Raw genomic sequence first — 26,686 nt, 5'->3', positions numbered from 1 at the left:
AAAGCATTATTAAGAAATGCTTCCTGCCTCCTGAGAGGACTGTGTAGGGCCCTGGTGCACTGGATACTGAATAAAAGCTTCTTGCTGTTTTGTATCAAGTAAGCATCTTCGTGGGTCAGTGGGGTCTGGCGTCTATCCTGAGGAATGGAGGGTGTCCCCAGTTCAGGGGCCCAACAGATAGGGGGAAGAACTTGCTGTTCGAGAATCTGGAGAAATGATTTCTGTTTTACTCATTACTAAAGCTAAGGTGTGAATCTGGTAATATCATTATTAGCCACCATACAAATGTTAATAAGCTGGGGGACAGGTAATGGACCTGGGTTGAATGAAGAGTCTTAAAGGAAGCCTCACTCATCAGAGTCCAAATCACTCTCTCCAGCAATTGTGTGGGAATCCTAATTGTCCTTATTGTCTTCTGACAGGTGGACCTGGCTCAGTACGCTGGGCCCAGAGTGCTTCTCTTCCTCATCTCTTTCCTCCTCTGCTACCTCAAACCCACCAATGTTCATGAAGCTTGTATTCTGGGTGTTCGACTTGGGAACAGGCTCCTCATAGCTTCCAAAACTGACAAGAGAAACATTTCAAGCTTGGGTACCATCCCATGCTTTGTACTGTCAAGGCATCAGCCCATTTCAACCCCTCCTCCCTCCTGGATACTAAAAAAATAGGTTCTTGGCTGTTTTTCATGTGCCCCTAAGGAAGATTAGCAGTGTATCTACCACACAGAAATAATATTCTTATGTATGACCTATTTCTTTAATGCACTTTAGATACTTTAAATATTTCATATTTCAAAATAAAATGATTCACACATGCCTTTTAAATCAGCCCTCAGGAGTAGGAACAGGCGGGTCTCCAAGTTTGAGACTAGTCTGGTCTAAATAGCAAGTTCCAGGACAACCAGGGTTACACAGAGAAAACAGTCTTGAAATACACAAATAACATCAGACAAATTTAAAAAAAAATAAAAGGTGTTTACTTTTCAGAAATTTTATTCTTTTTAAATAATGGCTATAATGAACATCCTTCTGTATAAATACAGACTACAACATAAGTCTCTGGAAGTTTTTTGTTAGTTTTGTTTTGTTTTTTGAGACAGAGTCTTACTATTCAGTTTAGTCTTGACTCAAATTTGATTCTCCTGACTCATTCTCTGAAGTGCAGGGATTAGTGTGCCAGACTTAACAGTTGCATGCTATTCCGATATATGGCTATAACAGGATTTATTTAATAGTCTCTCACTAATATGTTTAGCTGTTTCTGATTTCTCTCACAATTGGAAAACTGGAGAGATGGCTCAGAGGTTAGAATCACTGGACTGCTCTTCCAGAGGTCCTGAGTTCAATTTCCAGCAACTACATGGTGGCTCATAAAGATCTACAATGAGATCTGGTGCTCTCTTCTGGTGTTGCAGGCATACGTGTAGACAGAACTCTGTAAATAAATAGTAAATAATTGATTTTTTTAATCAAAGAAACAATGAGCTGTGATAAAAATCTTTGTACATCTTTTATGTTTGCATGAGACAGAATCTCACCAGGTAACCCTGGCAGTCCTGGAACTGGCTTTGTAGAACAGGCTATCCCAAAACTCACAGTGATGAGCTGGGATAAAGAGTTTGTACCATCATTTTATTAAGGCTGTATAAAAACCTTAATAAAAGTGTTCACACATGACAGTTTTCTAAATGTGGTACTTTAGAACCAAAGGGGGTACATATTTAAAGTTTTTGTTTATACGGATAAAACTCTATTGCTCTCCCATTCACACTATTTAAATGTCACCAGATATATGAGAATGTAATTTTTTCCTCATACCCTTTCCAAAAATGGTTAACAACTTGACAGGTAAGAAGCTACATCACACTGTTCACCTTACTTATTGGATTATTACAGAAGCTATAAACTACAGTTATTGGCCAATTAGTTTTATGAATTTTTTAGATCATACCGTTTTTACTTTCTGTTTTGGTTTTTTGAGACAGGGGTTCTCTTGGTAGCCCTGGCTGTCCTAGACTTGCTTTGTAGACCAGGCTGGACTCCCTCGAATTTACGATATCCACTTGCCTCTGCCTCCCAAGTGCTGGTATTAAAGGTGTGCACCAGAGTACCTGGCTAGCTCACATTTTATATCCTGGTTTTTTAGAGCACATTGCAATCTTTCAAAAACACACAGCAGATCAAACACTCTTCTCACTCAAGGCTTTCCCACAACATTTGGGTCCTTCACAATTTGGTTCTTTACTACTATTTTTAAAAGATATTTCTTTCTTTTTTTTTTTTTTTTTTTTTTTTGAGTCAGTTCTACCACATGGATCAATCAAAACTCTGACCTGCTGGTATTCTTTAAGAGTGTTGCACAGGTGCTAAACAGAGAATGAACCACCAGCCAGGGAGCTTGCATGGAACTGACCTAGGTCTTTTGCACATGTAACAGTTGTGTAGCTTGGTCTTTAAGTGGGACTCCTAATGGCAGGAGCAGAGGCTGTTTTTGACTCTGTTGCCTGCTTTTGGGATCCTTTAACCCTATTGGTTTGCCTAATCTAGCCTCAATAGAAGAGGGTGTAACAAGTTTTACTGTAAATTTGTAAGCCAGGGCTAGTTGATATCCATGGGACACCTCCCTTTTTCTGAAGAGAAACAGTGGATTGGGGTGTAGAGGAGGTGGGGTGAAAGGACATAATTTTCAGTACGTAAATTAAATAAATAGTTAAAAAAGTGTCTCATGCCTCTGGGTTGTGACAATTGTTGGGATCCATAACCAGGCATCTCTACAGCCAGCCCCAAGGCACCTGAAAAACCAGATAGCAGGTATATGTGAAGCCACCTGCAGACCACCTCCTGCACATGCTCTGGGTCACCTCATAGAGCAACAATCAATAAATGGGACCTCATGAAACTGAAAAGCTTCTGTAAAGGAAAGGACAGCATCATCAAAACAAAACAACTGCCTACAGATTGGGAAAGAATCTTCACCAACCCTTTATCTGATAGAGGGCTAATATCCAGTATATACAAAAAACTCGAGAAAGTAAACAGCAACAAATCAAGTAACCCTATTAAAATATGGGGTACAGAGCTAAACAGATAATTCTTTGTAGAGGAATATCAATGGCAGAGAAACACTTAAAGAAATGCTCAATGCCCTTAGTCATCAGGAAAATGCACATCAAAACGACATTGAGATTTCATCTTACACTGACTAGAATGGCTAAGGTCAAAAACTCAAGTGACAACACATGCTGGAGAGGATGTGGGAACCCTCCTCCACTGCTGGTGGGAATGCAAACTTGTACAACCACTCTGGAAAGTAATCTGGGGCTTCCTCAGACAGCTAGGAATAGTACTTCCTCAAGATCCATCTATACCACTCCTAGGCCTAGCCAGAACCTGGAAATATCCCTGATGCCCCTCAACAGAGGAATGGATACAGAAATTGTGGTACATCTATACAATGGAATGTTACTCAGCAAAAAACAAAACAAAAACAAACAAGGAAATCATGAAATTTGGAGGTAAATGGTGTGAACTGGAAAAGATCATCCTGAGTGAGCTATCCCAGAAGCAGAAAGACTCATAAGTGGATATTAGACATATAATATAGGATAACATACTAAAATATGTACACCTAAGGAAGCTAATCAAGAAGGAGGACTCTGGCTAAGATGCTGGCAAAGAGGATGGACAACAAAGGAGGGAGTAAATGGAACAGCACAGGAGTCTACCACAGAGGGCCTCTGAAAGGTTCTGCCTAGCAGGGTATCGAGGCAGATGCTGAGACTCATAGCCAAACTTTGGGCAGAGTTCAGAGAATCTCTTTTTTTTAAATTTTTTATTTTAAAATTTTTTTCTCATTAGTTGCATTTTGTTAATTCTGTATCCCAGCTGTATCCCTCATTCCCTCCCCAATCCCACCCTCTCTCCCTCATCTCCTCCCTGCCCCTTTCCAAGTCCACTGATAGGGGAGGACCTCTTCCCCTTTCATATGACTCCATTTTGTCAGGTATTTTCAGGACTGGCTGCAAAGTCCTCCTCTGTGGCCTAACAGTACTGTTCCTCCCTTGGGAAGTGGGGAGGTCAAAGAGCCAGTCATTGAGTTCCTGTTAGAAATAGTCCTTGTTCCCCTTACTATGTGAAACCAATTGATTACTGAGCTATCATGGGTCACATCCTAACAGAGGTTCTAGGTTTTATCCTCTCATGGTCTTTGGAGAGTTCAGGGAATCTTATGAAAGAACTCAGAGATTAAGACCTGGAGAGTACAGGAGATCCACAAGGATAGCAACAGATCAAAAAAGACAGGGCACAGGGGTCTTTTCTGAGACTGATACACTAGCCAAGGACCACTCATAGAAATGGCCTGGAACCCCTGCACAGAGGTACCCTATGGCAGTTCAATATCCAAGTGGGCTTCACAGTAATGGGGACAGGGACTGTCTCTGACAGGAACTGATTGGCCTGCTCTTTGATTACCTCCCCCTGAGGGGTAACCAGCCTTACCAGGCCATAGAGGAAGACAATGCAGTCACTCCTGATGAGATCTGATACCCTAGGCTCAGAAGGAAGGAGAGGAGGACCTCCCTTTTCAGTGGACTTGGAGAGGGACATGGGTAGGGAAAATGGGGGGGATAGGGAGGGGAAGAGGTAGGAAGGTACAGGGAGGATACAAGGTAAATAAAGTGTAATTAATAAAAATGAAATAATTAAATACAAAAATAAAAAGAGAACTCATATCACCTCCTCTCTCTCTCTCTCTCTCTCTCTCTCTCTCATTTGCCCTACCCAGAGACGGTCTCTTTGAGCCCTTTCCCCTTCCCCTGCATGTGAAACCAGTTGCTTGACTTGATTTGTGAACCCACTGTGTAACTTTGCTGCACAATCCTAACAACAATGCCACTTTGAGTCTTTGGGATACCTTATGTTTCTTACCCTATGGAACTACTATTCATATTTGACTCAGTTTCCTTCTTTTATCAGCTTCCCTCCCCACCATCCTCCATGACCCAGAAAAACCCTATGGTTACCTATCATGTCCTTCATGTTATACTACTGCTGCTCAGTGGCCGGTTTAATAGTTCCTGGAAGGCAGAACTCCTTGAAGGAAGGAATCCCATATCTTACTTGTGTTTTCACTCATGATAAAATAAACATTTGCAGGATAAATAAATAAATGATTTTATCCTCTTTCTGGCAAGATGTATCTCATGTGCAGTAAATCCAACATGTTTGAAACCAACATCATTTCCCATACTTTTCTGTTTTTCTTCTTTCCTCAATGAAATTCTATTGTTTATCAGACTTAGCAATCAAATTCAAATGAATACTACTGTTTTCTGTTCCGTATGCCCTTAAAATTATCTAACATACAATTTGATGTTACTTTCTCTTCCTTTTTTGTTTTTGTTTGTTTGAGACAGTGTCTCATGTAGCCTTGGCTTGCTTTGAACTCAACCTGCAGCTGAGGATTAGCTTTAATCCCTGTCTTCCTACCTCTACAACAAAAGTGTGCCTTGGTGACCTACACCACATCCAGAGTTTTGCTTTGTTTTACATAAGTCCTCAATACATACCCAAGTTTGGGAGGGAAAACACAGGGTTTTCTTGCCCTGGATCTTACACTATGCAGACCAGGCTGGCCTTCAAATCACAGGTCCACCTGTCTCTTCTTAGGCATATACCATCACACCTGGCCAGCCTTTAATTTAGGATCCTCTTCTCTCACTTCTTAAGTACTGAGATTACAGATCTGCGCCAGCATACCTAACAACTTTCTTTTCTTAAACCTACAGACTCCTAACAGAACAAAACCAAATGCCTTGGCATGTCACTTATGGTCCTCCACAATACAGTCTCTTGCTATTTCAAAAGTCTTCCTTCTCCAACCACCTCCCTTTATCCACGAACACACTCCATGTTGAATATCTATGCCTCTAAATTATTATTTCATGTGTTAAAGATCTATCTCCTTGCTGCCACTGTATATGCTCTGCAGACCCGTGTCCATCATTTAAGCAAAGTTCATATACTTCTACATGAAAGTTACCCTGATTACTTCAAAGCGCAGTAAATCATGCCCATTTTAGGGATATCTCAGCACTCTATACCTATTTGTGCCTAGGTACTTATGACATTGAATCTATAATGATTTGTGCCAATCTTTTCCACTAGAAGAGCTACTCAAGGGAAGGTCATATCTTCTTCCTGTGTGCATTCCCAGATCCAAGTAGAAGTGTTCAGGAAATGTTTGATAGAGGAAAGCTATCTTATGCTAGGTCCTTTGTCACCATAGCTGACAAAAATGATGCCACAGCCCTGTAGCATATTGCTGTCTATTACCTGATGTTGCTCTCCTCCAAACCACAGGAAGCTTCCTCACCATCTCCCTCAGAGAACATCATGTTTTCTTCATTTTCCATGCCCATCCTTGTACTCTCTTGAAGCACACAAGGATGTTTGTGTCTTTTACTTCCAGATTCCACATCAGAGTCACTTCTACTTCTAGTTAGTGGAATAGCTGTGGGAAAAAGACAGATTGTGGTTCAAGATATAAGCTTGATGGACTAGCACATGGCTCATAGCTCATAGATGTTTGCCTCACATCTATGAGATAGTATGTTCAAAATTACAAAAATAAAACAAAATAAGAGCTAGAGAAAGAAATGGGAATTCTTTTTTTCCTTAAGATTTATTTATTTATTTATTTATTTATTTATTTATTTATTTATTATGGATATAGTGTTCTGCCTCTATGCCAGAACATGGCACCAGATCTCATTATACATGTTTCTTAGCCACCAAGTGGATGCTGGGAAATGAACTCAGGACCTTCAAAGAGCAGCCAGTGTGCTCGTTATTAACCTCTGAGCCATCTCTCTACCCTCAGCAACAGTAATTCTTCTCAGAATTAACATCTTCAGCCTATCACTCCAAAACTAGTTTATACAGACTTTGAGTCTATAATCTTCACCTCTCAGGCATCTCTTTTAATTACCAAGGGTTAATAGCAGCAACATTTATAGAAACTTAAGTACCTTATTTCCTCTTAGTCTAATCTACCTGTTTTTTATCGTCTCCAACACTTTCACCTTAACATTTCTAATATCTTAATTACTTTTCTTTTCCTGTTCTCAAATACAACCTTTCAAAGCTGCTACTTGGACACTGACTTTTTCACTGTTACCTCTTTGCAGTGTGTGCCTGTTCATCTTCACTTCCCCTAAGGATAATGGGCATGATCATCCTCTGAGCGTGTGTTCAGTACTCTCATGTCTACTAGTAGGACTCCAAGAAAATAGATAGCTTTTTTTATGATAGCAAACAGTAAGTAGCAAAGAGTTTCCTGTTCAGTCCTGAGGTACAACACTGAGTTCCACAGAAACAGAAGTAAATGTGCAAGACTCACCAAAGAAAGGGTTATCTTTTTCTTCATCATTCCCAGCATCTTCCTCATCATCTTCTCCTTCAGATACGAGCAAATCCTCATACAGGACACTGGCTTGGGGCTGTTGTACAGTTCCTTCCTCTTCATCTGCAAGATCACCATCTCTGTCTTCACCTTCCTAAACAAGTCCAGGTATCAGTCCAGTCACTGAGACAAGCATACCTTCTTTCCCCCCTCATCCCATTGGCTGCCTCACAAGAAGTTAAATAATTGTAGTGAATGGATTTGTGTGGCTCATTTCAATGATTAAAGTCAGACTGAGGCTCACTATGGAGAGACTATGATAATACCTTTGAGATTTGGCCTTCCCTGCAGGACAGGACCTCCTTTCACATAAATGTATAATGTAACTTCAAGATTTCTGTAAGCATACTCACTGTGGCTGGAGTCTTAGGTTTTCCATCTTCCTCCTCCTTCTCCTTCTCCTCCTTATACCCTTCAATATCTACACCAGAGACTTCCTCACCCAGCCTACCTTGGCCCTGGAGAATCTGAGTGAGGAGCACAAATAGCACATCATTGAGGTATGTGCCTGTAGGAGTTAATCTAGGGTTCTTTACATAGTACAGATGTACGTCCCTGATATCCCTGCCAATCCCACTGCTAGGAGGAGGTTGTTTATACAGCTCAAGACGTGCATTTTCCCCAGTCATTCTTCAGAAATAACAGATATGGCAAGACAAACCAAAGAACAGGAATGTTTTTGGTACACTCTTAACTGTCATCAGTAGGGAATGTTTCCTTTCTAACCCAAACTTTTGAAGGAGAAACTCCCTCTGAATTTTGTACTCTCTTATGGAACCTTGAGAGTAGGTACAGCTTTAGATGAGAATTGTGTTTTGATAACTCTGGCAATGGCCAGTTAAAATTATACATATTTTAATTTGGCCTATAACATATAAGAGACACAAAACAATACACTAGTGGTTGTGAACTCTCTCTCTGTCTCTGAATGCAGCTGGTCTTTCTAGTCAGTCACCTATTAGGCTGCTCTCCTGCCTCAAACACTTCCCCTGAAGGTCTGTTGTGTTGCAGGGCCAAAGGATCCAGCTTTCCTTCATGTATGCATGTTACAGCCCAGCCCTCCTCATTCACCCACCAGGAAGACCAGCTATCTTGCAAAGAGAAATAACATCCTACTACCATTAGCTGCTTTTCTGAAATAGCACTGGGAATATCCAAGACAGACATATTGCTCTTATCTTGATAAACAGAAGCATCTCGAGAAACACTGGGTGATGTGCTCTTGTCACACAAATCAGGAGGCTGTGGCATAAAACACACAACTTAGCGTCTACCAAGGTTAGAAGAAATACTTTATAACATTCACTGAAGAATAGGGATATCAAATACAACCCAGTAAAAGAGGAAACACAGCCCAGTACTACTCTGTAGACAAATCTTTAGAATCCTATGAATAACAAACATTGTGGCAGACTGGTATCTAGTATATGTGTTCAAAAATTAAGCAGAAATGCATAAAGCTTAGGGACAAGTTTATGAAGTAACAGCCTCTCTGCTCAGTAACCTACTTTATTTTTCTAAGCCTCGCCTTGCTGTTTTTAATCTCAGGTATTCATATTAGTTATACTTTTACAGACTTAGGGACATGTAAGGAAACTGGATAAAGGAATTCAAATTTAAACAAGAACAGGGAATGGTTTGACAGTTCATGAGTTTATGAACAATGATTCGGAGCAAAATGGCACGGGAATAAAATCAAGAGCTTTGGAGTAAACAGGCCAGGATTGAGTCTTAGCTCTAACATATTTAACCACCTGTTTTCCTGAACTGTGACACATGGATATAATATCTACCTCACATGGTTGTAGTGAGAATTAAGAGCTATGTGTACCTGGTACTCAATAAATGATAGCTTCCTTTATCATCCCTGAAAAGAGCAGAGATTTAGCAAATGGGTTCTAGTCAATAATAAGAGGGACTAGATAAAACATTCCTGAAGTTAATAGAATAAGAAAAATAATCATCAGTTTCACTTTAAAGTATATATACAGAGATTAGCATACATAACCATAGATACGAAAAACCTCAAAACACTTAGCGATTGATGTTTTGAAAGATGGAATTGATAAGTAGTACCACACCTCTTATTTGTATCTTCAATTTTATAAAAGGATTTAATTTATTAATTTTTAAAAATTATGTGGCTAACTGCCCAGATGCCCATCAACTGAGGAATGGATACAGAAATTGTGGTACATCTACACAATGGAATATTACTCCGTGATAAAAAACAAAACAAAACAAGGAAATCATGAAATTTGCAGGTAAATGGTGGGAACTGGAAAAGATCATCCTGAGTGCACTATCCCAGAAGCAGAAAGACACATACGGTATATACTCACTCATAAGTGGCTATCAGACATATAATATAGGATAAACATGCTAAAATCTGTACACCTAAAGAAACTAATCAAGAAGGAGGACTCTGGCTAAGATGCTCAATCCCCATTCAGAAAGGGAAAGAGGATGGACAACAGAAGAAGGGGAAAACAGGGAACAAGTTAGGAGCCTGCCACAGAGGGCCTCTGAAAGACTCTGCCCTGCAGACTATCAAAGCAGATGCTGAGACTTATGGCCAACTGTTGGGCATAGTACATGGAATCTCATGAAGCAAGTGGGAAATAGTAAGACCTGGAGAGGACAGGAGCTCCACAAGCAGAGCAACACATCTGAAAAGTCTGGGTACAGCCGTCTTTTCTTAGACTGATAATTCAACCAAGGACCATTCATGGAGATAACCTAGAAACCCTGCACAGATGTAGCCCATGGCAGTTCAGTGTCCAAGCGGGTTCCATAGTAATGGGAACAGGGACTTGAAGTGATTGGCAGGAAGTGATTGACCTGCTCTTTGATCACCACCCCCTGAAGGGGGAGCAGCCTTACCACGCCACAGAGGAAGACAATGCAACCACTCCTGATGAGACCTGATAGACTAAGATCAGAAGGAAGGGGAGGAAGACCTCCCCTATCAGTGGTCTTGGGGAGGGGCATGTGTGGAGAAGGAGGAGGAAGGGTGATATTGGGAGGGGAGGAAAGAGGGATTTACAGGGGGCATACAAAGTGAATAAAGTGTAATTGATAAAATATAAAGTAAAAAATTATGTGTCTGAATGGAATTAGAGAAATTGCTGATAGGTTATCAGCACTTGATGTTATTTTAAAGGTCTTGATTTAACCTCCCAGGAACCACATGGTGTATCTCAGCCATCTGTGATAAGATCTGGTGCCTTTTTCTGTTTTTCAGGCACACATGCATGCAAATAATATAGAAATAATAAAGAAATACATCTTTACCATGGTCTGTGCATTTAATCCCATCGCATTGGTGGCAGAAGCAGGAGGATCCCTGTGAGTTTGAGGACAGCATGGTCTACTGAGTGAGTTCGAGTTCCAGGACAGCCAAGACTACATAGAGAAACCTTACCTTAAAAAAAATTACATGTCTGTGTGAATGTCTGAGTGTGGATTTGTGTATGTGAGTGCAGTGTCTGTAGAGGCCAGAAGAATGTGTCAGAATCTCGGGATGTTGAGTTAAAACAGCCATGGAACATGGATGCTGGCAGCCAATGTAGGGCCTTCTGATAGAGTGCTTGTTAGCACTCTTAACTGGCTGAGCCATCTCTCAAGCCTCATATTCTAATAGTGTCCAACTATAGTATAACTTTGATAAGAAGGGAAAAACAAACAAAACAAAACAAAACAAAACCCCACAAAGAACAAAACTTTCCCATGAGCAAACCACAGTGGTACAAGTCTATATATAGTGCCAGGATCAGAAAAGTTCAATCAGAAGATCACAAACTTGAGGCCAGTTTGGACCACACAGCTAGACCCTGTCTCAAAGACACAAATGCATACCCAAACATGTGCTGCTCAGTACACAAGCAAGAAAACAAGAATTGAGAAAATCATTTCCAAAATAAAGGTAAAACAGATTAAAAAACATTAGTAAACAGATAAGATTTCTGTAAAATTTAAAATATACAAAGAAAAGAGGATTGTGGGAAACTGTAAAATGAGTAATTCCCAAATATGGAGCTCAATTGAAGTTCAGTTGAAATACCCAGATGCAAATACGTTACTGACTGACACTGACATTTCAAAGTTGAAACTAACATGAAAACTGCTATGCTTCTACACAATCAAAACTGTATTATGACAGATTATTATTATTATTTTAGGTTTTTGAGACAGTGTTTCTCTGTGTAGCCTTGGCTGTCCTGGACTCATTTCCTAGACCAATGAGACCAGGACTCATTTCCTAGACCAAACTCGTAGAGATCTGCCTACCTCTGCCTCCCAGGGTGCTAGGATCAGAGGCGTGTACAGCCACGCCTGGTTTGACAGATTAATATTATATAGACACTTTCTAATAATGTTTCAATTTTACATAGTAATGAGTAATGCTCCTCAAACATGGGGAATCTATCTTCCTTGAGTTAAGAAGCAATTACTTGGGCTATCTTAACATTTATACACATAAATGAAGGGAATGATGAGAGTGTGAATTGTGATGGAAGAAGAAGACGACCTCCCCTAATCACTGGACTGGGAGATGGATATAGGAGACAAAGAGGGAGGAAGAGTGGGATTGGGAGAGAATGGGAGAGGGGCTACAGCTGGTATAAAAAGTGAATAAACGACCCTGAGATTTCACCTTACACCCATGAGAATGGCTAAGATGAATAACTCAAGTGACAACATGCTGGAGAGGTTGTGGAGAAAGGGGAACCCTCCTCCACTGCTGGTGGGAATGCAAACTTGTACAACCACTCTGGAAATCAATCTGGCACTTTTTCAGACAACTAGGAATAGCGCTTCCTCAAGATCCAGCCATACCACTCCTAGGCATATATCCAAAAGATGCTCAAGTACACAACAAGGACATTTGCTCAACCATGTTTGTAGCAGCCTTATTTGTAATAGCCAGAAGCTGGAAACAGCCCAGATGCCCCTCAGTGGAGGAATAAATACAGAAATTGTGGTACATCTACACAATAGAATATTACTCAGCAATGAAAAACAAGAAAATCATGAAATTTGCAGATAAATGGTGGGATCTGGAAAAGATCCTCCCGAGTGAGCTATTCCAGAAGCAGAAAGATGCACAGTATATACTCACTCATATAGACATGTAATATAGGATAAACCTACTAAAATCTGTACACCTAAAGAAACTAATCAAGACAGAGGACTCTTGCTAAAATGCTCAATTCATATCCAGAAAGGCAAAGAGGATGGACATCAGAAGAAGGAAAAAAGAGGGAACAAGTCTGGAGCCTGACACAGAGAACCTCTTAAAGGCTCTGCCCTGCAGACTATCAATGTAGATGCTGAGACTTATGGCCAACCTTTGGGCAGAGTACAGGGAATCTTGTGAAAGAAGTGGGAAACAGTAAGATCTGGAGAGGACAGGAACTCCACAAGGAGAGCAACAGAACCAAAAAATATGAGCACAGGGGTCTTTCCTGAGACTGATACTCCAACCAAGGACTATGCATGGAGATAACCTAAGACCCCTGCACAGATGTTGCCCATGGCAGTTCAGTATCCAAGTGGGTTCCATTGTAATAGGAACAGGGACTGTCTCTGACATGAACTGATTGGCTTGCTCTTTAACCACCTCCCCCTGAGGTTCAGGAAGCAGCCTTACCAGGCCACAGAAGAAGACAATGTAGCCACTCCTGATGAGATCTTATTTACTAGGATCATAAGGAAGGAAATGAAGAGCTCCCTCATCAGTGGACTTGGGGAGGGGCATGCATTCAGAGGGTGGAGGAAGGGAGGTATTGGGACGGGAAGAGGGAGGGAAGCACAGGGAGGATACAAAGTGAATAAAGTGTAATTAATAAAGAATTAAAAAATTAATAAAAAGTGAATAAACTGTAATTAATAAAAATAAAAATTAAAAAAGAATGTGAACTGAAAAGAATGAAGCAGTACTACACGTACCATACTCTCCACAGGAAACTCTAACTATACTAAGATCAGCTATTGTTCAGGAAGGACAAAGGTTTGATTCACCAAAAGTCTAAGTTTATGACTATCCAAGACCTGAGAAAAGCACATACCACTTGGTGATTATAGTCTCCTGAAGTATGATGGCTACTACACAAGCTTTCATTTACCAGAAAGTACCTAGTGGAAACTGTAAGCTGATTAGTAAACAAGGCCTTCCTGGATAACATCACTCACCCAAGCCCCCTTGACCCAATCATCCCATACAACTACAACAGCCTTTCCTTGTTCTGGACCTTGAAGAAGCATCTGAGGGTTCTTTAAACCTGACCCCTCAGTGACCAGTGTTTTGGGATGAAAGATAAAATAGAGATAGGTAAAGTATACAAATGAGACACAGAGACATCAAAAATCCAACAGAAAGTCCGTGTGCTGCATTTGAGTTTGGGTTAAACGTGGGTAGAAGTAAAAATAATCCTATAGGAATTAGAAGTGTTCTCCATTAACCTATTTAGTTATATTTCAAAGAGCCTCTGGAAACTTTACAAAAAAATGCTTCATACAAAGAAGGAAACAAATATTTATTGGGTGCCTGTTATGTGTCATACAAATTAACTCATTTAACATTAGAAAGGACATCTTACAGAAATGGGAATAAAAGTGTTAATTTCCCAATACCACAAAACTAGATAGTAGCAGAGCTAAGACTCATATCTAGACCTGTTTTATGTCAAATCTCATGTTCTTTGCATTCTATCAATGTGTCTTCAGTATAGGAACCAAGGATCTGTTAACATCCTTCTTAAAGCCTATCCTTCAAATATGCCAACTTTCTAAGACTGAAATATAGAGGAAACACTCAAAATGGTTCAGTCACACCAGAAAAAAAAACTAGAAGTTTCTTATTCACCCTGCTTTCTAGTCTTCTAACATATAAACTTAGAACAGTCTTCATTTACTAGGAAAGTGAATTAATTCTGAAAATTGAGTGATGAAAGCTATGCTGACATACTTCTCATGTATTAGACAATCAGCTATCTAGAAAGTACAAGAACAATATGGCTCCATCTGTAGCTGAGCAACCTACATTCTAGGGATATCCTAAAACCCCCAAATTACCAACAAAACAGCTGGAGACCCAGAGGATACCTCTGGTTATAGCAGTCAGGAATCTAGTATTCTCACACAATATAAACAACTGATTCATCCCATAGTTTCCTCTTCTGGATTCAGGAGGCTGTGAAGACCCATGGCCCTCACTCACCTTACCCTTTGGGAAGACAAGAAAGCACACAAAAGACATATGAAAAGGAAGGACAGAGAAGAATGTTATCTCAGTAAAAATATCTGTTAACATGCTCCCAGTTTCCCAAACCGTAAGAGAATTGTAAGAAATTCCCAATCCTTTGGCTTACCTGAGGTGAATAAGGTCCTGGAATCATTGGGTTCAGGCTTTTTAATTCTGCTTCCTCCAAAGCTGCTTCTTTAGCTGTACAAATATCTTTCTCAAGTTGAGTCAAATGTTCATCATACTGAGAAACAACATTAATGATTTCATTCAACATTCAGGTACTGAGCATACAAAACTAAACAAAGCACACATGAAAATCTGTCTTTTAGGATTGAGAGATGGCTCAAATGGTTAAGAGCACTGTTTGCTTTTCCAGAGGACCTGAGTTCAATTTCTAGCACCACATGGTGGCCTACAACCATCTGTAATGGAATCTGATTCTCTCTTCTGGTGTACATGAAGACAGAGCATTCCTATCCATAAAATACATGAATAGATAGATCTTTAAATATTGCTATCTTACACATGGTATGTAGTCACTTTTAACCTGATGTTAGCAATATATTACAGGATAATCATACTATGATCCACAGACACAAATAAGCTAAATAACAAGGAGGGCCTAAAGGAAGTTGCTTGAATTGCACTAAGGGCAAATAGAATAAACAGTGGAAGTGAATGAAGAGAGCGAACTTGGTAGGAGATGGTGTGGGGAGGCTGACCTAAGGTAGGGATCAGATGATGGAAGAGCAGGGGCAGGAGGTGACAGAGCTGGGAGAAAGAAGGGAAACCCAGGGAAGGCCATCTTTAACTCAGGCTGGAGACTTGTGACAGGATGGGGTTCTGGGAGGTTATGGTGGTGACTCTAGCTGAGACTCCTAGTGGCGGGGGTCATGGAGATTGAAGTGGCCACCTTCTAGACAGGCAGGACTCCTAGTAGAGGGAGGGGGACACAAAATGACCCACAAAATCTTCAACTCAAATTTTGGCCTGCCTACAATATGAGTAGGGATAAAGACGGAGTAGAGACAATGCATGTTCAACCAGTTACTGGCCCAATTTGAGACTTTCCCCATAAGTGATAGCCAAACCCTGACACTATTAAAGATACCCTGCTAGGCTTGCAGACAACAGACTATCATGACTGTCCTCTGAGAGGCTTCACCTAGCAATGGATGAAAACAAATGCTGAGACTCACAGCAAACACTAGGCAGAGCTCAGGGAACCTTGTGGAAGTGTTGGGGTAATGTTAGAAAGCACTCCACAAGAAGACCAACAGACCAAGTCTCCTTAACCTAGGCCTAAGGAGACTTGCAGAGACTGAATAATCAACCAAAGAGCATGCATGGTCTGAACTTAGGCCCCCTTACATAAAAGTAACCGATCAGCAGTTTGGTCATCATGGGGGGTCCCCTAGCAATGGAGTAGGGGCTGTTTATCACATGGACTCTGTTGCCTGATATTGGATCACTTCCCCCTAGAGAGGGTGCCTTGCCTATCCTCAGTTGAAGAGGATGCATTTAGTCCTGATGCAACTTGAGTGCTATTGTGCACTGATATGGGTGTGGGACTCCCCTTTCTGAAAAGGAAAAGGAAGAAAGGGCAAAGAGGGTTAAAGGGGGTAGGAGTAGATAAGGGAGGGGTTGAGGTTGCAATGTAAAATGAATAAATAAAGTTTAAAACCATCCAAAAATTATGGTAGGACTCATACATGTAACAGCAAATTACCCTGAGTGATTAAAGTATGGTGTATACACAAATAGAGTAAGAAGATGAGTAGAAAAGAATTGTTGTCTTTATAGTGTTTCTATTCTAGTAGCAGAACATGGCTGATAACCTAAACCAGGCAGAGACAGAAATGATGGAATGAGGGTAGAAAGTAGAATCTTACATTTGAAAGAGAACAGGGTAGTCAGCGAAAACATCAAATTCAAGGACACAAGAGAAAGTTTTCAGGGAGCTAGATCTTCTCTATCACCTACCTCGGTTAATGTCTGGTAACAAATGTTCACAATCTCCTGAGCAGTCTTTGTATATTGACTCTCAGGTCCTATGAAAGAAGTAGAATGCCATTACCTCTGTAACTTCAAGAATTTTATATTTTTCTAACATTCTGATTTAAAACATTTATTATTTATTAAAATAATTATTAAAGTTTATTTATTTATTTTTGAGATAGGGCTTCATTGTGTAGCCCTGGCCTGTCTTGGAACTAGCTACATAGACCAGACTGGCCTTGATCTCACAAAGTTTGCCTGACTTTAAAAAAAAAAAACAAAACAAAACTACCAACTGGGCAGTTTTTTTTTTTCCTTTTTCAAGACAGGGTTTCTCTGTGTAGCCTTGGCTGTCCTGGCCTCACTCTGTAGGCCATGCTGGCCTTGGAGGCATAGAGATCTACCTGCCTCTGTCTCCCAGAGTGCTGGATTTACCGGCATGCACCACTGAACCTGACTGCTGAAATTTATTTATTTAATACATATGTAGTTGTTTAGTCCATGTGTGTTTCTGCACACTATATGCATTCCTTGTGCCCAAAGAGGCCAGAAAAGGCTGTTGAACTAGAGTTGCAGTATGTACTGGAAAGTCAATGTAGGTCCTCTGGAAGAGCAGCCGATGTTTTTAATCATCTCTCTAGCCTCATGCATTGCAATTAAAAATAAGAATTTTAGAATTTGTTACCCAATAGTGTATCATTATTTATGACTAAGAAAATCTATGTTTAATCTTTAACTTAAAACTTCTGCTTGACTTTTATAAATGAAAATTTTTATTTTTGCTTTTATTTCTTTTTTCCTTTCTCTTTTTTCTTCTTTTCTGTTTTTTTCTTATAATTTTATTTTTTATATTAATTAAAGTTTATTCACTTTGTATCCCCTCTCTCATTTCCCCCATCATACCTTCCCTCCCTCTTTTTCTCTCATGCCCCTCTCCAAGTCCACTAACAGGGGAGGACCTCCTCCCATTCTATCTGACACTAGCCTATCAGGTCTCATCAGGACTAGCTGCATTGTCTTTCTCTGTGGCCTGGTAAGGCTGTTCCTCCCTCACTGGGAGATGATCAAAGAGTCAGTCATTGAGTTCATGTCAGAGACAGTCCCTGTTCCCATTACTAGGGAACCCATGGCTACCTCTGTGCATGGGTTCAGGTTATATCCATGCATGGTCCTTGGTTGGACTATCAATCTCAGAAAAGATTCCATTGATCTTCCTTTCTGTTTCTTTGCCATACCATGCAGTTTTTATTACTATTGCTCTGTAGTACAGCTTGAGATCAGGGATGGAGATACCTCCAGATGATCTGTTGTACAGGACTGTTTTGGCAATTCTGGGTTTTTGTTTTTCCATATTTCTAGCCATATCTACTATAATTATTAGAAGTCATTATATGAATAATGGAGTATTTTTCAGGAGCTGAAGAGAGGGTTTCAGTGGGGAAGAAGAGTTCTTCTAACAGAATATTCCCATGGATTTTCCAACACTCACATGGTGGAAACTCCAGTTCCCGAGGATCCAAAATGCTCTCTGACCACACTGGGTGCCAGGTGATGCAGAGAAATACATGAGAGCAAAACATCCATTCACATAAAATAATCTACAAAAGAACAAGTCCTTCTGAAGTAAAACAACTGAATATATGCCAACTATTCTCTATAAGAAATGAAGCCAGGCATGATAATGCTGGGGAGAGAGGGATGAACTCAATGCTAACCTGGACTACAGCTAAATTTGAGGGTAGCATATAAAACTTAGAGACCTTGTATCATATATCCAAGATCCAGGGGCTGAATGTTTTCTTTCTTGAAGAGGACCCCAGTTCTGATCTAATCACCCACATTAGGTAGCTCATAGTCAACTGTTTCAAGAGATCCAGTGTCTTCTTTTGACTCCTTAGGACAGACGTATTAATTCTCTGTCTCTGTCTCACACACACATACCACAACATGAATAAAAAAATTTTTTTTTTTAGATAGGGTCTTTCTAAGTGGACTTGGATATCCTGAAATATGCTATGTAGACCAGGCTTGCCTTCAACACACAAAGATCCCCCTGCATCTTCCTTCCATGTACTGGGATAAAAGGTAACCATCACCACACACAGAAAAATCTTTAGGAAAAAATCAGACAGAACTGGATATAGTTTGGTGGTAGAGTACTTTTCTGGCATATGCAGGGCTCTAGATTCAACTTTTAAAGCATACACACAAAGATGCAAAATGAAATGAAATTGACTGGGTGATGGTGGTGCATCCCTTCAAAACCAGCACTTTGGTGGCAGAGGTAGGCAAGCCTCTGAATTTGAGGCCAGCCTGTCCTACAGAGCAAATTGTAGCACAGCCAGGGCTATACATAGAAATACTGTCTCAAAAAACAAAATAATACTAATATATCTTTATGCCAGACACAAATAAACCAAAAAGGAAACTTTAGCCAATCATCAAAATATTAAGGACACACATAATTAAGAAGAGTGTACTGTCATTAGCCTTTTTGCTCAGTACTAGAGAGGCTGAGCCAGGAGGCCAGTACAACTCACAAAAGAAACAGTGTCTCAGCTACCTTCTTCCCCAACACAAAGAAAAGAACAGTTTGTTAACTTCTTTCTGGGTTTTTTTTTTTTTTTTTTTTTTTTACCTCCTAGCTCTAAACAACCAGTAGCTTAAAAAAACTGACAGAAAAAGAGACTACAAAGGTCCTCATGCAAGCTATACATGGTGGCTCATGCCTGTAATTCCTGTTTTTGGGAGCTTGAGGTGGGAGGATTATTACACGTTCTTGACCAACCTGTACAGTGAGACTATGCCTCCCCAACCCCACTGCCACTCCTGAGACAGCATTTTTCTGTATAGCCCTGACTATCCTGGAACTCACTCTGTAGACCAGGCTGGTCTCAGACTCAGAGATCCACCTGCCTCTGCCTCCAGAATGCTGGGATTAAAGGAGTGCTCACCGCCACCTGATGGGAGTCTGTTTTAATAAAAACGTATTGCAGACAGAGAGTCATGGCTCAGTGGTAAAGAACATTTGTCTCAGTGGTAAAGAACATTTGTATCGGACAGGTCTGATGCTCTTTGGGTGGATGACACCTAAATGAACATCAGTACAAAGTCCCAATTTATTTCTAATATCAGAGATCAGACCTCTACTCTTGCCTGATGCGTCCAAAACTAAAAGGGGGAACTGTAGAGAGCTGCAGAATGCTATGCCTTAAAGATGGAGCTGGTTTCTGCCTTCCACCTTCCCGATGGTGAGTGCTCTCTGTCACAAACAACTCTACATTTGGCTAAGGCTGAGGATCTGGCTTGCTTCCATGTATGTGGTCCTATCTGCATTGCCCACGTGGCATGCTGAGGTTGACTACCCAGAGGCTATTTAAAGTGGGCTGGCTTTACCCAGGGTCAGATGATTGTTCAAGGTTCCTGAATAAATTGCATTGAAAAAAAAAAAAGAACATTTTTTTCTGCAATCATGAAGACTGGAGTCAGATCCCAACATATACATAATAAGCTGTGTATACCCCAAACATTGGTAACACCAGACCTGAGCAAAACAGACACAGGAGGATTGCTGGGGCTTGCTGGATTCACACTTTACAAGACACGCAGATTCAAGAAAAGCACCTTCCTCAAAGGAATATGCAGAGAATGAGAGAAAAGGACATCCAATGCCTTCTAGTTTCTGTGCTTGCATATAGGCACATGTGTGTACATGAATGAACACACACACACACACACACACACAAACACGCACACATTCCCTTTTAAAAGACAGACTTTATATATGAACTTGGATTCATCAATCTTTCATGTAATGGTTATATAATGATACAGAGAAAAATCAATGTTACAGATAGACTATATGCTTCCTTAAATTGAACTAGTATAACACCAGTTTCTGTACACTGGTTCTTATGCCTACAAGGACATCGGTTAGGAATTCAGCCTTTATTTTACTTCAGTTTTAACATGTAAATACAGATCAATTTCTCAACATGTAAATTATAAAAAATGGACAATTAGTTAATCATTTTGAAAAGATCTATTCCCTTCCCACTTCCTTTGAAGCAAACAACTCTTAGAAATATTCACTGACAATTCCTCTAGAATACAAAAAATTTTCAAATGATATCACTTTCATATCTGATTTTTATCACTTAGTTATTTGTAACTGCTCCTAGTTTTAGACACTCTATGCTCAGGAGTACAGGGTTTCCAGCTCTTTAATTCCATTATGATACTATAAGAAAAGTAGCCTTTAAGTCCTTATAATGAAACATGCTAGAGTTGGTAAACTACTGTTGAGAGAAGTGGATAAAAATAACAAGACATTTCTTACTGTTAGCTATAGCAGCAGTTCTTCAATGAAGAAGTAATGAAACAAAGATATTCACAAACTCCCTGAAAGAAATTCTATATGTAATGCATCTTATTCAGGGTAGAAAATTATCAAAAATAATTTTCCTTCATAACCCACCTTCATAAAGCTAAAAATAATAGCATATTTCTTGAAATACATCAGGAGTTTATTAAAGAAGGATGATCAGCTGTTTGCTTTATAGCTTTGGGAACAAAAATGGCCTCTTTGGGAACAATAAAAGTGTTGAGGCTACTGGGAGGGAGAATTACACACACACACACACACACACACACACACACACACACACACAGTCACACTAGTTGTTTCCAGAAAAGTGCCATAATTAACAGGAAAGATAAACTATCATTCTGCCCAATAGATTATGTTCCCCACTTTCAAAAAATACTGAATATATTTGACTTTTTTATTAAATCATGACCAAAGGGATTTCAATTGTCTTACAAAAAATACTTTACCCAATTAATTGCGTTTACCCAATTAAGTAAATCACATGCAATCACACCACATGTTCTTAAATAGTGATAATTTCAATGACTACTATAAGAAACCAACATGTCATCAAGATTAAAAAAAAATCTTCGGGGAGGGGCAAGATGTCGGCGCCGGGAGGACTCTCATTCTGAGCAGCAGCACAGCAGGATCAGCACAGTGACCAGCAATCAGAACTCTCAGCCATAAAACACAGTCATTGTGTTTCCAAGGTGAGAGGATACCCCACGGTGGGGGATTCAATCAGCCTTTAACTCACCCAGCTAAACCGCGGAAGAGATTCCGGTTTCGCCAGACGCTTGGCTGCCGGCCGCCAGCCCCAGCCCCAGTCCAGAGCCACAAGCCAGTGTCTCTGGTCACGGTCCCAGACTGAACCGTGTACACCACACTATCAGAGACTGGAATTTTCAGTCGAGAGATAACAGGAAAAGATTGGGACCAGCCTTAGGTCACCCAGACATCCCCTGGAAAAGACTCGGGTTCCACAGGCACCCCAGGAGCCAGCCCTGAGCCAGAGCCGGGGACCCAGGTTCCGGCACAGAGCCCTGCCTGCCTGCGCGCCTGATTCGCCGCCAGAGATAGAAACGGCAGGTCTGATCGCAGAGCACTCAGCTCACCCCCAACCTGAAAAGGTCCCCGGAAAATTACCCAGCTTAGAGAGGCACTCAGGCTCCCAAAAGCCGCAAAGGCAGACAAAGGCAGTTTCTGCGCACCAGACAGCTGGCAGAGACTGAGCTGCCATCACACAGCTGTGCTCCAGGCACAGGCAAATTTCTGTGGCTAGCCAGCTGGCGGACACTGAGCAGTGTGCACCAGGGCAAAAAAAGACACTGGGAGTCCGTGTCTCCAGAGAATCCACGGGGAAGGAAGGAAACTGGACTGATCTAAATCACCCAATCCTTCCCTAGAAAAAGTCTAGCAGTCTAGTGGGGCCGAGGCGCCAGCACTCAGCTGTGCTCCAGACACAAGCACAAACAGGTGAGGCGCGCCTGATGTCCAACTGGGTAAACAGCAGCTGATCATTAAATTTGCAACAAGAAACCCAGAAACAGGGCAGCTGCCCTCAGGACTTCCCTGGGTGAGAGGAGAACCCTCTCGACTAACAAAGACCACAGTTACCACTCAGGTCTATATCCCTGAGGTGAGCAACTCCTGAAAAAACACCAGCCATCCAGGGACTATACCCAAAAAGCTGAGAAGACATCCTTCAGGAAAAACCAGCTTTCTGCAAAGAGGATTCTCTCCACCACAGGATCCCCAGAAACCACCAGAAAATAACCCCAAACACCTAAGATAACACAATGGGTAGAGGCCAGCGTAAAAGCTCAAGCAACAAAAGACAGAACAATATGGCATCTCCAGAACCCAGTTATCTAGGGGCAAGTAGCCCTGGACACCCCACCATAACTGAAATCCAAGAAGATGACCTAACAACTATGCTCATGAAGATGATAACAGAGGAAACAAATAAGATTCGTAAAGACATAGAGGAAGATAAACTCAAACAGAATATTGCCATCCGTAAAGAAATAGAGGAAGCTGCAGCCAAACAGTTTATGGCCTTTAGAAAGGAAATGCTTAAAACACTGAATGAAATGATAGGAACAGAGTTGAAGGAACTAAAAGAAAAACAGGAAAGTACAATCAGACAGGTGATGGAAGTAAACAAAACAACTCAAGACCTGAAGATAGAATTGGAAAAATTAAAGAAAACACAAATGGAAGAAATAATGGAAAGGAAGAATCTAGGGAAGAAAACAGGAACTACAGAGGTAAGCATAACCAACAGACTACAAGAGATGGAAGAAAGAATCTCAGGTGTAGAAGATACAGTGGAAGAAATCGATGTATCTGTCAAAGAAACTGTTACATCTGAAAAAATTCCTGACACAGACCATCCAAGAAATGCAAGACAATATGAAAAGACAAAACCTAAGAATAATAGGTATAGAGGAAAAAGAAGACTCCCTTCTCCAAGGCCCAGAAAATATTTTCAACAAAATCATTGAAGAAAATTTCCCCAAGCTAAAGGAGAGGCCAATTAGAATACATGAGGCCTACAGAACACCCAACAAATTTGACCAGAAAAGAAAATCCTCCTGCCACATAATAATCAAAACAGTAAGTATACAGAACAAAGAAAAAATACTAAAAGCTGCAAGGGAAAAAGGCCAAGTAACATATAATGGCAAACCCATTAGAATCACACCTGACTTTTCAACAGAGACTATGAAAGCCAGAAGGGCCTGGACGGATATCATGCAGACCCTAAGAGAACACAGATGTCAGCCCAGGCTACTATACCCTGCAAAACTCTCAGTCCTCATAGATGGAGAAAACAAGATATTCAATGACAAAAACAAATTTCAACAATACCTACATACAAATTCAGCATTACAGAAGACACTGGAAGGGAAAATACAACCCAAGAAAGCTAGCTACATTCAAGAAAACACAGGAAATAAATAACCTCACTTCAGTAAAACAAAAAGCAACCAAGCACACAATCTGATGACCACAGCCAACATCAAAATCAAGAGACCTAACAGCCACTGGTCATTAATCTCTTTCAACATCAATGGACTCAACTCTCCAATAAAAAGACACAGATTAACAGAATAGATATGTAAACAAAACCCAGCAATCTGTTGCATACAAGAAACACACCTAAGACACAAAGATAGACATTACCTGAGAGGAAAGGGTTGGAAGACAACTTTCCAAGCAAACAGACCCAAGAAGCAAGCAGGAGTAGCCACTCTAATATCTGATAAAATAGACTTTCAACCAAAATTAATCAAAAGAGATGGGGAAAAACACTTCATACTCATCAAGGGAAAATTCCACCAGGAAGACATCACAATCCTGAACATCTATGCCCCAAATACAAGGGCACCCACATTTGTGAAAGAAACATTAATAAAATTTAAAGCGCATATAGATCCCCACACATTAATAGTTGGAGACTTCAACACCCCACTCTCAACAAAGGACAGGTCAACCAAACAGAAATTAAACAAAGAAACAAGGTCTCTGACAGAGGTCATGAATCAAATGGACCTAACAGACATTTACAGAACTTTACACCCAAACACAAAAGAATTTACCTTCTTCTCAGCACCTCATGGAACCTTCTCCAAAATAGACCATAGAGTGGGTCACAAAGCAAGCCTCAACAGATACAAGAAGATTGAAATAATCCCATGTATCTTGTCTGATCACCACGGAATAAAGCTGGACCTCAACAATAACAGAAATAGCAAAAAGCCTACACACACATGGAAACTGAACAACTTGTTACTAAATGACAGCTGGGTCAGGGAAGAAATAAAGAAAGAAATTAAAGTCTTTCTAGAAACCAATGAAAATGAAGACACAACATACCCGAACTTGTGGGACACAATGAAAGCAGTGCTAAGAGGAAAGATCATAGCACTAAGTGCCTTCAAGAAGAAATTCGAGACAGCTCATTCAAGCACCCTAATGGCTCACTTAAAAACCCTAGAAAAGGAAGAAGCAGACACACCAAGAAGGAGTAGACGGCTGGAAATAATCAAACTCAGGGCTGAAATCAATCAATTGGAAACAAATAAAACAATTCAAAGAATCAATGAAACCAAGAGCTGGTTCTTTGAGAAAATCAACAAGATCGACAAACCCTTAGCCAGGCTAACTAAAAGGCAAGAGATACCACCCAAATCAACAAAATAAGAAATGAAAAGGGGGATATAACTACAGACTTATTTCAAAAGTCTATATGCCACAAAATTTGACAATCTAAATGAAATGGACAATTTTCTTGATCGATTTGACTTACCAAAGCTGAATCAGGACCAGGTAAATCAACTAAATAGTCCTATATCCCCCAAAGAAATAGAAGCGGTCATCAAAAGTCTCCCATCCAAAAAAAGCCCAGGACCAGATGGCTTCAGCGCAGAATTCTACCAGACCTTCAAAGAATTGCTAACACCAATTCTCTACAAACTATTCCACAAAATAGAAACAGAAGGAATATTACCAAATTCATTCTATGAAGCCACAGTCACCTTGGTACCTAAACCTCACAAAGACTCAACAAAGAAAGAGAATTTCAGGCCAATCTCCCTTTTGAAAACTGATGCAAAAATACTTAATAAAATACTTGCAAACCGAATCCAAGAACACATCAAAGATATTATCCACTATGACCAAGTACGCTTCATCCCAGGTATGCAGGGGTGGTTCAATATATGGAAATCCATCAATGTGATCCATCATATTAACAAACTGAAAGAAAAAAACCACATGATAATCTCTGTAGATGCTGAAAAAGCCTTTGGCAAAAATCCAACATCCATTCATGTTCAAAGTATTGGAGAGATTAGGGATACAAGGCACATATCTAAACATAGTAAAGGAGATATACAGCAAGCCTATAGCCAACCTCAAATTGAACGAAGAAAAACTTAAAGCAATCCCACTGAAATCAGGGACAAGACAAGGCTGCCCACTCTCTCCATATCTCTTCAACATAGTGCTGGAAGTCCTTGCTAGAGCAATAAGACAGTTGAAGGAGATCAAGGGGATACAAATTGCAAAGCAAGAAGTCAAATTATCACTGTTTGCAGATGATATGATAGTATACGTGAGTGACCCCAAAAACTCTACCAGGGAACTCCTACAGCTGATAAACACCATCAGCAACGTGGCCGGATACAAAATTAACTCAAAAAAAAAAAAAATCAGTAGCCCTCCTGTATACAAAAGACAAAAGGGCTGAGAAAGAAATTAGGGAAACATCACTCTTCACAATAGCCACAAATGACATAAGGTACCTCGGAGTAACCCTAACCAAGGAAGTCAAAGACTTGTATGAAAAAAATTTCAAATCTCTGAAGAAAGAATTCGAAGAAGATATGAGAAGATGGAAAGATCTCCCATGCTCATGGCTTGGCAAGATTAACATAGTAAAAATGGCCATCTTACCAAAAGCAATCTACAGATTCAATGCAATGCCCATGAAATTACCAACACAATTCTTTACAGACCTGGAAAGAAAAATTCTCAATATCATGTGGAATAACAAGAACCCCAGAATTGCTAAACAGTCCTCTACAATAAAAGAT

General features: G+C 40.3%; 1 protein-coding gene across 1 annotated transcript in view; it reads right to left on the bottom strand.

Annotated features, from left to right (window-relative positions):
* Window positions 1-347: 347 nt before the first annotated feature.
* The window catches only part of LOC110543549 (transcription initiation factor TFIID subunit 1-like), an 82,528-nt gene continuing 56,189 nt past the window's right edge, over window positions 348-26,686 (bottom strand). Inside the window, 7 exon segments of the mRNA XM_060376867.1 lie at window positions 348-564; window positions 6,336-6,513; window positions 7,402-7,558; window positions 7,818-7,931; window positions 8,581-8,706; window positions 14,838-14,954; window positions 16,697-16,764. Of these exon segments, the coding sequence (XP_060232850.1) occupies window positions 348-564; window positions 6,336-6,513; window positions 7,402-7,558; window positions 7,818-7,931; window positions 8,581-8,706; window positions 14,838-14,954; window positions 16,697-16,764 (977 nt within the window).

Source organism: Meriones unguiculatus, assembly GCF_030254825.1.
Source record: "Meriones unguiculatus strain TT.TT164.6M chromosome Y unlocalized genomic scaffold, Bangor_MerUng_6.1 ChrY_unordered_Scaffold_35, whole genome shotgun sequence".
Classification (NCBI taxonomy): Eukaryota; Metazoa; Chordata; class Mammalia; order Rodentia; family Muridae; genus Meriones; species Meriones unguiculatus.
This window is presented reverse-complemented; position numbering and strand designations above follow the sequence as displayed.